The 12,170-nt window shown below is 34.7% G+C and overlaps 1 protein-coding gene across 1 annotated transcript; it reads left to right on the forward strand.

Moving 5' to 3' along the window:
• Positions 1–306: 306 nt before the first annotated feature.
• Positions 307–11,169, forward strand: LOC140967200 (uncharacterized). The gene is made up of 13 exons (XM_073427601.1): positions 307–1,629; positions 3,046–3,223; positions 3,517–3,629; positions 3,704–3,802; positions 4,617–4,686; positions 5,177–5,232; positions 8,078–8,128; positions 8,550–8,654; positions 8,786–8,830; positions 8,998–9,085; positions 9,888–10,093; positions 10,410–10,493; positions 10,715–11,169. Exons 1-13 carry the CDS (start codon positions 421–423, stop codon positions 10,877–10,879), a joined length of 2,469 nt encoding a protein of 822 aa, XP_073283702.1. The 5' UTR covers positions 307–420; the 3' UTR covers positions 10,880–11,169.
• Positions 11,170–12,170: the final 1,001 nt, after the last annotated feature.

The following is a 12,170-nucleotide window of genomic DNA, read 5'->3' on the forward strand; positions in this document are numbered from 1 at the left end:
ATAAATAAAAAATATTTAAATAATTAATTTATAAATATTTTATATTTTATTAAAGTTGAGAACATGACAGTAACCACCAAGAAGTACACTAAATTTTTCTTCAACTTTATCCTTATATGATATTAATAATACATTTTTGTTTTGTTTTTTTAAAATTTTAACACATATTTTTATTTTTTTATTTCAACAATTTAAATATCAATTTAATCTTTTAATAATTATCAAATTTCACTTTAATAAATGGATAATAATAAAAAAACTATGATGATAATTATAAAAAAAACTGGATGCAGAGTAAATAATATTATTGGTGCGTGGAATGAGCATGACATGTACGAATCTGGAGCGATCGTCTTCTGCCCTTGAAACCCTAATTGACTCTTGAAAAGTGCAGTGATCCAGCACATTAGCTGCTCAATTATGGAGCATTCACGGCGTTCTAGACCGCAGATGGGATATAATCTCTGCCCCGTCTGCTCAAATTCCCACTTCCCGTTTTGCCCTCCCCCGCCACAATATTTCAGACCGCCACCACCGCATTCACAGCACCCAGAGCAATTCTTCCACCGTCACCTATCCCCTATGCGTCCGCCTCCTCCGTCATATGATCCGTTCGTTGACCACCAAGGCCCTCACGCTGTGAATCCTTACGCACCACCGCCGCAGATTCTCCCACGGCCATGGAGCAATAACTCTAATGTTGGTGAGGGTGTTTATGGAAATTTGAAACCTATGCTAGATTATGACGATGCCCAGGCGATTGGTGCCAAGAGAATGAGAGTCGACTATTCCGGCCACAGTTCTGGTCCCGGCCACTATGTGAACGGCATTTTTATGAACTCGCCTGGGGAAGACGAGAGGAGATTGAAATTGATACGCGATCATGGTGCTGTGAATTACGATTTAAATAGCAGCAATGATTCGGGAAAGAAAGTTTCAGCTTACACTTTCGAGAAGATGAGCAATTTTAGCCATCTTTTCCAGGGTACCGAGAGAGGTCACTTTAAAGAAAGTAATATTTACGAAAAACGAAATTATGATGCCCAACTTGAGTATAGACAAAAAGAGATCGTGGAGTTAGGGCGATTGCAGTATGATCGAAGTGAGAATAATTTTATGCAGAATCAAGTGTGTGAGAATAATGGTGACAGGGCTGATGGTTATAAAAATCTTGATCAGGCCCGTGGAGTTCATCAAACGCACATACATAATACTTTACCGACTCCACAAGAGAGAATTAAGTTTCCAAGCAAAAGCCAGCCAGAGTTTAGCAAATGCATCTCACAGTCGTTGAAGCGATCACCGGGTCATAATGGGCAGCCTAAGTATTATAGTTTATCTGGTCCAAATGAGAACATGGGTCAGTTGAAGCTATCACCGGGTCATAATGGGCAGCCTCCACTTCCAATGTCACCGCCACCGCCACTCCGTGTAGAACTTCCTGGGTTGAACTTGTTGAAGCCAGGTGTCACATCATCTGCATCCGGTGGTAGCTCCCTGATTCCAGTTCCAGCTGAGTCTGCATCCTCTTTACGGGCACCTTATCCGGTAGTTTCTGTAGGTATCTCATCTGAAGCTAATGAATATTCAAGAAAAGCTAATCCAAATTCAGGTGGTTATTACACTGAGGTATGCTGGTAGCTAAAGTTTTGATATGTTGTCCCCTTTTGGATGATAAAAGGCGAATGTGTAACAGTATTATATAGGTTATGTTAGAAATGATACCGACAAACCCAAGATTGTGCAGGAGGAATGCTTAGATGATCGACAATGAACTCGAATAAAAAGGGAAAATATTTTTGTAGCCAATTCTAAGTGCACTAGTATTAAAAAAGAGTGGTTTTATTGTTCGATTGCAAGAAATTTACATTGCTAAAAAATAGTCCAAATGTAATTGGAATGGATACATTCAAAATTTTGTTTAGATCTACCAAACAGGTTAATACAGCTTTCAGAATAAAACCTAAGATTACACTTGTTTGTTAAGTTTTGAATCCCCCTCCCCCTGTTACTTTCATTTTTCCTGGTTTGCCTGTATACGTGCAGAAAGTTGCATGAATTATGATTTTTTTGAGACCGATTTCTTTTTTGTATAAATTTTTGTGTACGCCTTTTATCATTTATTAGATCATCAATTACTAAGGAATACTTTAAAATCATGTTAACAATATTTTCTATATGGAAGTAAAGTGTGGATAAGAAGTGGCGAGAAGATTTTTGCATTAAGAAAGATCTTCTCTTTGTAGAATTTGGATAATGGATACATAATGGTAGCATTTGCTATTTGTGGACATGTTTTTATCTTTATGCTTATGAAAAAGAAAAACGGAACTAAGGCAGCAGAGGGAACTGTGGAATTAAGTCCCGTGACGAGGCGGTCAACAAAGAGTTACATCGTGTGTTTGGGTCATATTGTATGCGTGAGTATAAATAACAATTACACGGAAGAGAAAACCATATGGGACTATCTAGCCTTTTCTACACCCTAACTTTATCACTGTGAGGACTGACAAAGTGCTGACAATACCTTTAGAACTATTATAAATAAAGATGTATTTATATGTAAGAATACAATTTTCTTTCTAAAAATCTTATCTTTCCGATTGATTGTTTGGTTTTTCTATTGTTTTTATTATTGTATATCTTCCATTGCATAATTTTAATTATATATGACATAGTTGCTTCATACTTCAGATAGAATTTGAGACAGCTTGACCCATGAACACATGATTTGATCAAGTTTACAGTTGGATGGAACGTTGAGGTTGTGAATTACTTGGTCTTATGTGTTGAACAAACTAAACAAAGCATATCCTAAAGGCTTTATCTGTGATTCAGATGGAACCTGACAAATATGAGTTTCTTTAGTTTATAGGTTCAAATACATGGCCATGGACTGCTTATTTAGCAGTGTCCTGGAAGTAATTAAAGAAAGTTAATAGGTTTATGAATGCTATATATCTTATTGTTGCTAGTTTGATTATTCATTACAGTTGGAAAGTTATTTGTAGATCTTAATGTATATTTTATAATTACGCTTTTCAGGAAATTCAAGCCTTTCGGTTGGCACCATCCAAGATGTATATGAGAGAAAGTGAAGATATTCCATCACAACATCTCTTCTCAGAGAAGCCCAAATCTTTGGATGCCTCACACATTTTAAAGAAGCCACATCGCAGTAGCCGTCCAGATCACATCGTCATAATTCTGCGAGGGCTTCCAGGTTTTATTCATATGTTTATTCTACTTTTCTAGCAAATATATCTACCATATAAATTAACCTTTGATTATTTTAAATTTATACTGAACTCTATATTTTCTTTTTTCTTATTCATGTTGTTTGCCACTGAAAAGGTCTCTAAATTAACTGCTGTGTGTGTGGTTGGTGGGTTGTCCATGAACTGGAGTTTAGCTTGTTATCTGAACATGTGAATGAGATTTCTGATGATTCTAATGGCTTTGCATGCACGATGTTTTGTTATCTGCTAAGAGTATTTGCAAATATATTATGCTCAGGCAGTGGCAAGAGCTATCTGGCAAAGATGTTACGCGATCTCGAGGTTGAAAATGGTGGCTGTGCTCCACGGATTCACTCCATGGATGATTATTTCATGATTGAAGTCGAAAAGGTGTTTTCATGTCTTAACGTGTAACTAGGACAAGTATGCATCAATGATATGTAAATGAATTTTTCTGTGTATAGGTTGAAGAGAGCGAGGGTTCAAAATCTAATTTTTCAGTTCGGGGGAAAAAATCAGCTAAGAAGGTCATGGAATACTGTTACGAACCCGAGATGGAAGAGGTGACAAAATCAATTCAATAATTTAGTTACACATACGACTTTATGATATTCATTTTATTGATGGTGCACATAACCTTAACTGCATGCAACCGTAACTTTTGTCTTTGAGATTAAGGACAGTTGTAATTTATGACTACTTCTACCACAAGGTAATGTGTTGGAAGTAAAATGGATCTTATGGTATTGTTAATCAAATTCTGGTAAGCCATATCTATATGATGTAAAAAATTTGAAGTAGGTAATTTAATAGCCAAAAGGAGCCAGGATATCTCATGAAGTTGATTCTGCTGTGATAACTCGAAGTGGTTGCTGTTCCACTGTAAACTTACTCGGGAAGAGCATGTTTTCTGAAAATAAGCGAATGCTGAAGGAATTATTTAAACATCCTTTGGTTGGTGTAAAATTGAAATTTTCCGATCGGGTCTAATTTGAATTGGAACTTGGATTAATCCTAGTTGTTTTGTATTTGAGTGAGATGAATGTTAAGTAGTTGCAAAAGATAGAAAGCTTCTAGCAAGGAAGTGTATTCCGAGAATAAGCATTTGATTTTATGTTATTTATTGTAGCCTATATTATGTAATGAAACACCCTAAGTTAAAAGGGTTGTGCTGTGAGCACACAGTTTTATAAGTTGTAGGTATGCAATTAATTAGAAATGCTCCTTTAGCCTGTTAAATTAATTTTCAATCTCGTGAACCGGAGAAATTTTGGTGAAATTTTTACTGTGAATATGGATTTAGTACCTTGATATCCTCTCCTTAACTGTTATCATTGCATTTATTATTCTTGCTATAACATTGTGTCTGTCAATCAGGCTTATCGGTCAAGCATGCTGAAGGCATTTAAAAAGACCCTTGATGAAGGGGTTTTCTCCTTTGTAATTGGTATGACTTTGTTGTGCAGAGCACAAGTTATTTTCAAAACACGAATTTCCTTGTTTTCTTGCTTTTAATGTCCATTTTTTGATAATATTTATATTAAAGGCACTGGTGGGTTATGGTTCTTTGATACAATGATGTGCAATTTATTTTAAACTTTACTTTCATTTCGGTTTTCACCTTGTCTGAGTAGCAAAAGTAATGTTGGTGTTTCTTATGCTGCTGATTGTGGCTTTGACATTTTGGTGATGCCAGTTTGCATCCTACAAGTCTGTCGACTCATTCATGATGCGTATCTTGAAAAATTTCAGTTTGGACTTATAAAGTATTTTCTTTCACCATAGGATAGTTACACACAGAAATAGTTGAAAGGCATAGTCTTCTTATAGCTTAAATGGTCATGCAGTGCCTTTGCGCTGCTTCAGTTTGACTAACTACAGATGCAGTTTATTTGGCAATTGATCCATTTCTTGATGCTATTTGTGCTTCATCTTAGTGGATGACCGCAATCTGCGGGTAGCTGATTTTGCTCAATTTTGGGCAACTGGAAAGGTATCATCATTCTCTGAACTTTGGTCTCTCAATGTGTGCTGCTCTCTTTTCTGGGAAAACTTAGAGGTCCATTATCTCTTGGTCTTATTTTGTGGATTTTATGTAGCAAGTTAAGTTTGTTATGGTTTAACGGGTGTCTTGACGTCATACTTACAGAGCTACTAAAAAAATATTGAATGAATAGTGTGAGAAGAGATTTTTCTCCAATCTTACGACTGTCCATGTATGGTTATTAGTCTTTCTGACTTCTTTCTGCCTGTTTGGTTGTATTGTAGATGACTTACCATCTATGAGATCCCTTGGTCTGTGTAGAATGCGGAAGTTGAACTAAATAGCACCGTTAAAAAAATGATAATTATTTTCCTTGAAATTCTTTATAACTTCTATAGCGATTCTTCAATGTTGTGCTTTTCCAGTTTTTGAACTTACGATTACGAAAATTTGGAACAACTATGGAATTCAAATTTTTGTGGTCCTTCCATGCTTGTTACAAGAACTTTGAATTACCCTTTCCTACCTGCTTCTCAGTTCACCCTGATTTTCATTACATTATTTCAATGACAGATTTATAAATATTTTGTAATTCTGATTACGGTAGTCTGTGAACTTCTGTGAACAAACCCTCATATTCAAAGAGAAACCTTGCGTACATTCCATGTAATAACTGTGTCATTATCTGAATATTCCCGAATAATGGGTTTTTAAGTTTTCTGTTCTGTGGTTCATGTTTTCAATTCATTGAAAGGTGATCCTTTCCATTTTTTTCCATCTGAATGTCTTGGACACTCCCTTGTTTCCATTAATTTAAACCTGTTATATCTGACCGTTGGCATTTGATTGGATGCAACATGCCCCATTTTTAAATTTACAGAATAAAATGACATATGCTTGGGGAAGTATTGGTTTAATCCTTGGATTCGACTAAAAGTAATTATGTTGCTTATAATTGTGAAATTAATAGCCATTAGTCATCACCTTATCTTATTTAAGCAGAACCAGCTCACCTTATCTTATTTAAGCAAAACCAGCTTGCAAAGTGAACTAATCAGATTGAGATGATGTATTACCATCATATTTTATTGATATATTTTGTCTGAATGGTGTTGGCAGATCCATTGTGTGGTTTCTGGTGATTGTATAACGGCTTTTTCATATGTGTATTCAATGTCATGGCTTTCAGAATTTGAGATCTTCAATCAAGTTTAGTGTATAGTTACAACTTACAAGCTAAATCTTATGCAGTTGAGAATTTTATTATGATTTGTTACAGCCAGGCAATTTATGAAAGATAATCAAAACATGGCCTATATTTCAACTTCATTGTTCCAGGGTTGTTTCATCATCTTTTGTTTGACCTATTGCTGATATCGTTAGGATGACTTAAAAGTATATATGGGACATAAAAGTACCTATACTCCTTTAGAACAGTATTTGTTCCACCTTTTTGATAATTTATCATCCTCTAGAGAAACTCAGCAAAGTCATCTGCATGTGAGCAGAAAGCAGCAGAAACTTCCTTCCTGTCTTACATGAACATTTTTCTCACTCTATATCAATGATAATATCGATGATACATTCCTTTTTTCATTTACATTTAATTTTATTGGATGAAATTGCAAAAACAAAGTGTCATTAAATGCACGTAATATATTTTAAATTTTTGCAATTCCTTTCCCTGACCAAGTTTACACCTGTAGTAGGCTTAGGGATGAATTCATGCAAGATTATTGTTCTTGGTAAATTTGATGGGGGTGAAATATCTGTTTTGTGAATGTTCGACGCATACCGCATTGTGATCAGAATCATCATACGATTGTTTTAGTTTTATTTTATGGAAAGAACACTGTTTTAATTATACTCTGTTAATTTATTTTGTAGATAAACCATGGGAGTATAATTTCTTTTTACAGTTTGTTCCTATGAACGTATTCCAGGCTTTTCCATTGTTTGTGAAACAACCCATTTGACTGGTCTCCAGTCTTGCTATTTTCAATAGTACAGACAATTTCATAGTTTTAGTAACTGTCAAGTTCGGGTTTAGTGGTGCGTTAAAAAATTGTTAACCGCTTCACCTACATCCCCACCACTCCATATGGTAGTGTTTCTTTGTAAAATTTATTATAACTTTTTTATCAACACTAAACAGCCTCATAATTTTCACCAAACTTTAAGGTCATACCAAATCTACAATCTCGGATATGTTTCTTATAGCTAGGATCCATTGTTGTTTTATTACATATGATGGCTCTCTCCACTGGACATTTTTTCTCGTTTTGTTATTGATTTAAAATGACAAATGGTTCAGAGACATCTGGGTTACATGATTTAAATTTGAATGAATTCAGTGTGAGCTGTGTGAGGGTTTTAGATATATCGGTATGACTTGGCATTAACACAAGGAAAACATGATATAATTCGAAAAAACCAACTCTATTTACTAGTCAACTCGAATTTGCAGTTTAAAAAGTAACATGGGAGTGCTGTTTATTCCTTTGGCAATTTGGTTTGAATTACCGAACTGAATTAATTGATGTATTACTTTAACATCTTGATCGTCCTACAGCAATATATGGAAATGGAAACATATCTAAAGGTTTTATGCACATTTTTCTTGTTACAATTTGATTATCACATGTAAAACCTTTCTGAAAGATGATTGTTGCATTTTCTTTTCGGACATTTTGGTTGGCTCGACTTGAAATATTGTGCCTTTCTCCTGTTGCTAGTTGAGCTTCTCTATTCATCCCGTGTTACTGTGTTATATTTTTGTACTTTTGCGATCATTTGTGGGGCATGATATTTTACAGTCATTTCCTGCTTAAAATGTTTCAATTCTTAATTGCAGAGATCTGGTTACGAGGTTTACTTACTAGAAGCCGCATACAAAGATCCGGCGGTCAGTTTCTTGTTTGGATTTTGATACTTTCTCATGTAGCGCTTCATGGTTATTTATTCGAGTTATTTGTTTGTTATATAGTGCGTTATATCCACTGGTAAAGTAAAATGATGGGTTAAATATGCTTTGTGAAATCAGAGAGAGAGAGGGTTTACCTAATATTACATGAAATGACTCTGGGCTAGCTTACTATATACGTTGTGTTGTAAGAAGAAGTGCCGTGCATCAGATTAGAAATGTAGTTTTGTTCTGTTGAGCGTCTGTTCTTTTAGTTGTGGGTTGACTTTACTAAACCACTCCCCGTTCTTTTCCCTTGTTTGTAATTGCCATGGAAGTTGGAACCTTCCATCAATTGGAAGTTGAAAATATATTTTACTGCTAGTGTTCTTTAATGGAAATTCTTTTTCAATGTGGGTCGCAGGGCTGTGCTGCAAGAAATATTCATTGTTTCACTCAAAATGACATACAAAATATGGCTAAGCAATGGGAGGAGGCACCGTCCTTATACCTGAAGCTAGACGTCAGGGTATTAAATATTAATACTTTAGTTTTCCCCTTTTGCACCAAGAGTTTGCTTCACAATAATTTGTCAAGACTGAAGATATTTGCATTTCTGTGAATTTTAACCTTGACGTTCACTATTTGATTATATTTCAGTCTTTAATCCATGGAGATGATTTGGAGGAAAACGGGATTCAAGAGGTAATTTCACTGCGCACGTTGCTGTTGGGTTCCTTTTTTCTTTTTTCATCTTTTACAGCTCTAAAAGTTCAACCATTTATGTTGGTTTATTCTTCGTTAAGCCAAGATCTTTGCTATTCTATCATTCTGGGAAATAATGTTTATGGAAATCACCTGAATTTCCTTAGGTTGACATGGATACAGAAGATGGAGATCATATCGGGGGCCTCCCTGGTTCAGAAGATGCAAGTGCTGAAAACACAGAACTTTCTAAAGGTAATCTAGCTGCCAATGGTATTACTTGAGTTCACTTATTTTCTTGGTTTTCAATTATAGGTCTATATCTAGTTCCTTGGTATCGAGTATCGACATGCATGAAAGACAATGGCTGAAAAATATCTGGACTGCAATTTATGATGCAATTGCTCAATCTAAAGATCTGTATTCTCAGATAGCCGTTTTATCATAGAGTTATATTATCCATGCAATCCATCACTGTCTTTATTGCTGTAACAATTACATCACTTTATTGTCTCAAACTACCATCATACCAAGCAGCTTGTACTGCTAGCTGATAGTATCCCAGAGTTTATTTCACATCTCGATGGCGTCAAATGGATGGGAAAGTAAAAGATAAAAACAACGGATGGGAAAGTAAAAGATAAAAACAATAGTGGAGTTTGGTTTGATTTTAGGTAGTTAGTCGCTTTGGTCACCTGTAGATGTTAGACTTATCGTATTGTTACTTCATAATTTCATGGGAAATTATTGAGCAAAAAACATGTACACCTTGTTCAACTAACCCATTATTTCTTGTTAACTGGGTGACAACTCATTTCTGTTTGAATCCTTAGTAGCATTTGTCCTGATCATAGACAGGATGTCAGTGAATCATTTACAATTATTTTAGAAGGATGTCTTGTTTGCTGAAGATACATTTTATCATCAATCTACATCCTTTCTTATCCAAAAAATAAGGATTTGGGGTTGGTGATGGTTATTGAGATTTTTTTGTGTGCTAGTTTGAAAGAATCCATGTTTTGTATAATTTAGTATGTTATTTTTTAAAAAAAATTAGGAACATCAAAAGAGGAGCAGAAGTTGGATGCTGTCGAACGATATCAGATAGAGGTGGTGACAGAATTGGGAAAGAGCAAATGGTCAAATGATTTGGACGAGGATGATGTGCAAAAAGCTGAAGTAACCAGGGTAAATTTGAGTGCTCTCTCTGGTTTAACTAAATCATACAGCAACCAAGGTAAATCTGTATGTTGGGCTGATCAGGTAAACAACTGCTGTCTTTTTCATTAGTTAGACAAGTCATCTGGAGTGCGTTTCAAATTAAACTTTAAACTTTGGTGTTAAGCAACACTTGAAGATGTTTCAGGGTTTTGTAAAACTTTTAAGGTGGATGCACATGAGCTTCAAAATAAAATTTGAGGGCTTCTATACTCGTTAATAAAACTAAAAGTTTTTTATAAGGTGTAACAAACTTAATACTAGTTCGGAATCTTGAACTTCCATTGTTTGTCTTCGATAAGTTAGATGATCACCTTTATTGTCAACATTTTATGATATTTTTGGATCATGGTCTCTCCAGGTTGGCAGTATTGGTTTTTCAATAGGTGCTGCAAAAACAGCAAATGTATCTTTAGTAATCGGTCCTGGTTCTGGTTACAACTTGGTGAGATTGCTGCTCATCTTGTTTATTGTACAGCACTTTCCATTCTACCTGATTGTTTTGTACTAAAATACATATTTGAGGTCGATAAACGTGTGATAACATTTAGCCCCACTTGAACTCGACTGAGTTGCACCATGGCCTTGCTGACATTGCTGCAAGGTCTAAGTAAAAGTATGCTCCTCTGAAGGTTTTAGCTGATCTGTTTTGACTTGTGGTTGCAGAAGTCAAATCCGCTGCCAGAGGAAGATAAGCTCGCCCAAAGAACCGTTGGATCAAAGAGACCAAAAATATTCCAAGACCAATTACGCGCTGAGCGCGAGGCTTTCAGAGCTGTTTTTGATAAAAGGCGACAAAAAATTCATGGGGTTGACTTGGATGAGGAATAATACACATAATTTTTGTGCGGTTTTGCTTTGTTGTAACCTGTAAATTGTGAGCATACATGTGCCAACCTGAAATTCTTTTAGGCTGGGTATTTTGCTCTCTTTTGATGGCGTCGTACATTTAAAGCCAAAGATAATCCACATCTAGTTCTGCTAAAGGTTCTTATTATAGGTTTATGGATTCTATGCTCGATTTTTTTTTTTTTTTTTTAATCAAGATCCGACATTTGGAATTGTAGACATGTACGGTGTATAAATGTAGAGAAGAATCTTATGACATTGAATGTTTTTTGTGATTCTGTTTTAAACTCGAGGTTGAATTGTGCTTGTTATATGCTATTTCCTATGAAATACAAAGAAGTCAGGAGTTCCTTCGCGGTGTACCCGTTTGTTTCTGCCATATGAAAAAAGAGTGCAAAATGGCAACTTTTGAACATCGTTAGCGAGAAGGCTGCATAAATTGTCTACTCAACCAAATTTTAGGTCCATTAGGGATCAATTAGGTCCATTATCTATGTATGGTTATTGAAGCATTACAAAATGGCAATTTTTGAACGTCGTTAGCGAGAAGGTTGCATAAATGAAACTATACAAGTTGAAATAAATTATCAGAAAAGATACTATTAAAAAAATTTAAATTAAAATATTACCTGAGTCATTTCAGCATGCTTCGTGGTATTTTCTAATTATTGACTGCAACTCGGCAATGACTTTTCAAATTCGGAAGCAGTAATTTATAGCACGCCTAACCTGTCTTGTGAATAATGTCTGCTAACTTTTAACTTTTATTTTTATTTTTTTCATTAAGAAAAATCAATTAATTTATTTAGAAAAGTAAAGATTTAGTTTAATGAGTGTGATACACTTGATATGGTTCATTCCCCTTTATTAATTAATCAAATTGACTCCAATAATATAATGGGAAAATTTATTTGATGGTGTGCCATGGCATATATTCTGAAATCATTATTTAATTGGATTTGAAAATTGTTTTTTTTAATTACTATATGTATTATTACATGAAACATATTTTAGTTATGGTGTGACTATTGTGAATTGGTAAATTAATTGAGTAATAATTTGTGGACTTGATTTTATTGTCTTAAGTAAATGTCTGTTACATCATGTATACAGTACTTTATACTGTCTACCAGATGTTTTAAAGCAAAAAATAAATAAATAAAATGGGATAATTGTACATATGAACATAGTATAATTCAAGATGTAGGTATTTTTTTGGGGAAAAAAATCAAAATAAAATAAAATTTATATATTTTTTATTTTGGAAAAATGA

Source organism: Primulina huaijiensis, unplaced genomic scaffold (genome assembly GCF_012295235.1).
Source record: "Primulina huaijiensis isolate GDHJ02 unplaced genomic scaffold, ASM1229523v2 scaffold24481, whole genome shotgun sequence".
Taxonomy (NCBI): domain Eukaryota; kingdom Viridiplantae; phylum Streptophyta; class Magnoliopsida; order Lamiales; family Gesneriaceae; genus Primulina; species Primulina huaijiensis.

Excerpts from the sequence above, each read along its gene's own strand:
- LOC140967200 (XM_073427601.1), top strand. The coding sequence starts at position 421 with ATGGAGCATTCACGGCGTTCTAGACCGCAGATGGGATATAATCTCTGC. Across the intron at positions 1,630-3,045 it reads CAGGTGGTTATTACACTGAG|GAAATTCAAGCCTTTCGGTT; the intron begins GTATGCTGGTAG and ends TACGCTTTTCAG. Across the intron at positions 8,129-8,549 it reads CCGCATACAAAGATCCGGCG|GGCTGTGCTGCAAGAAATAT; the intron begins GTCAGTTTCTTG and ends TGTGGGTCGCAG.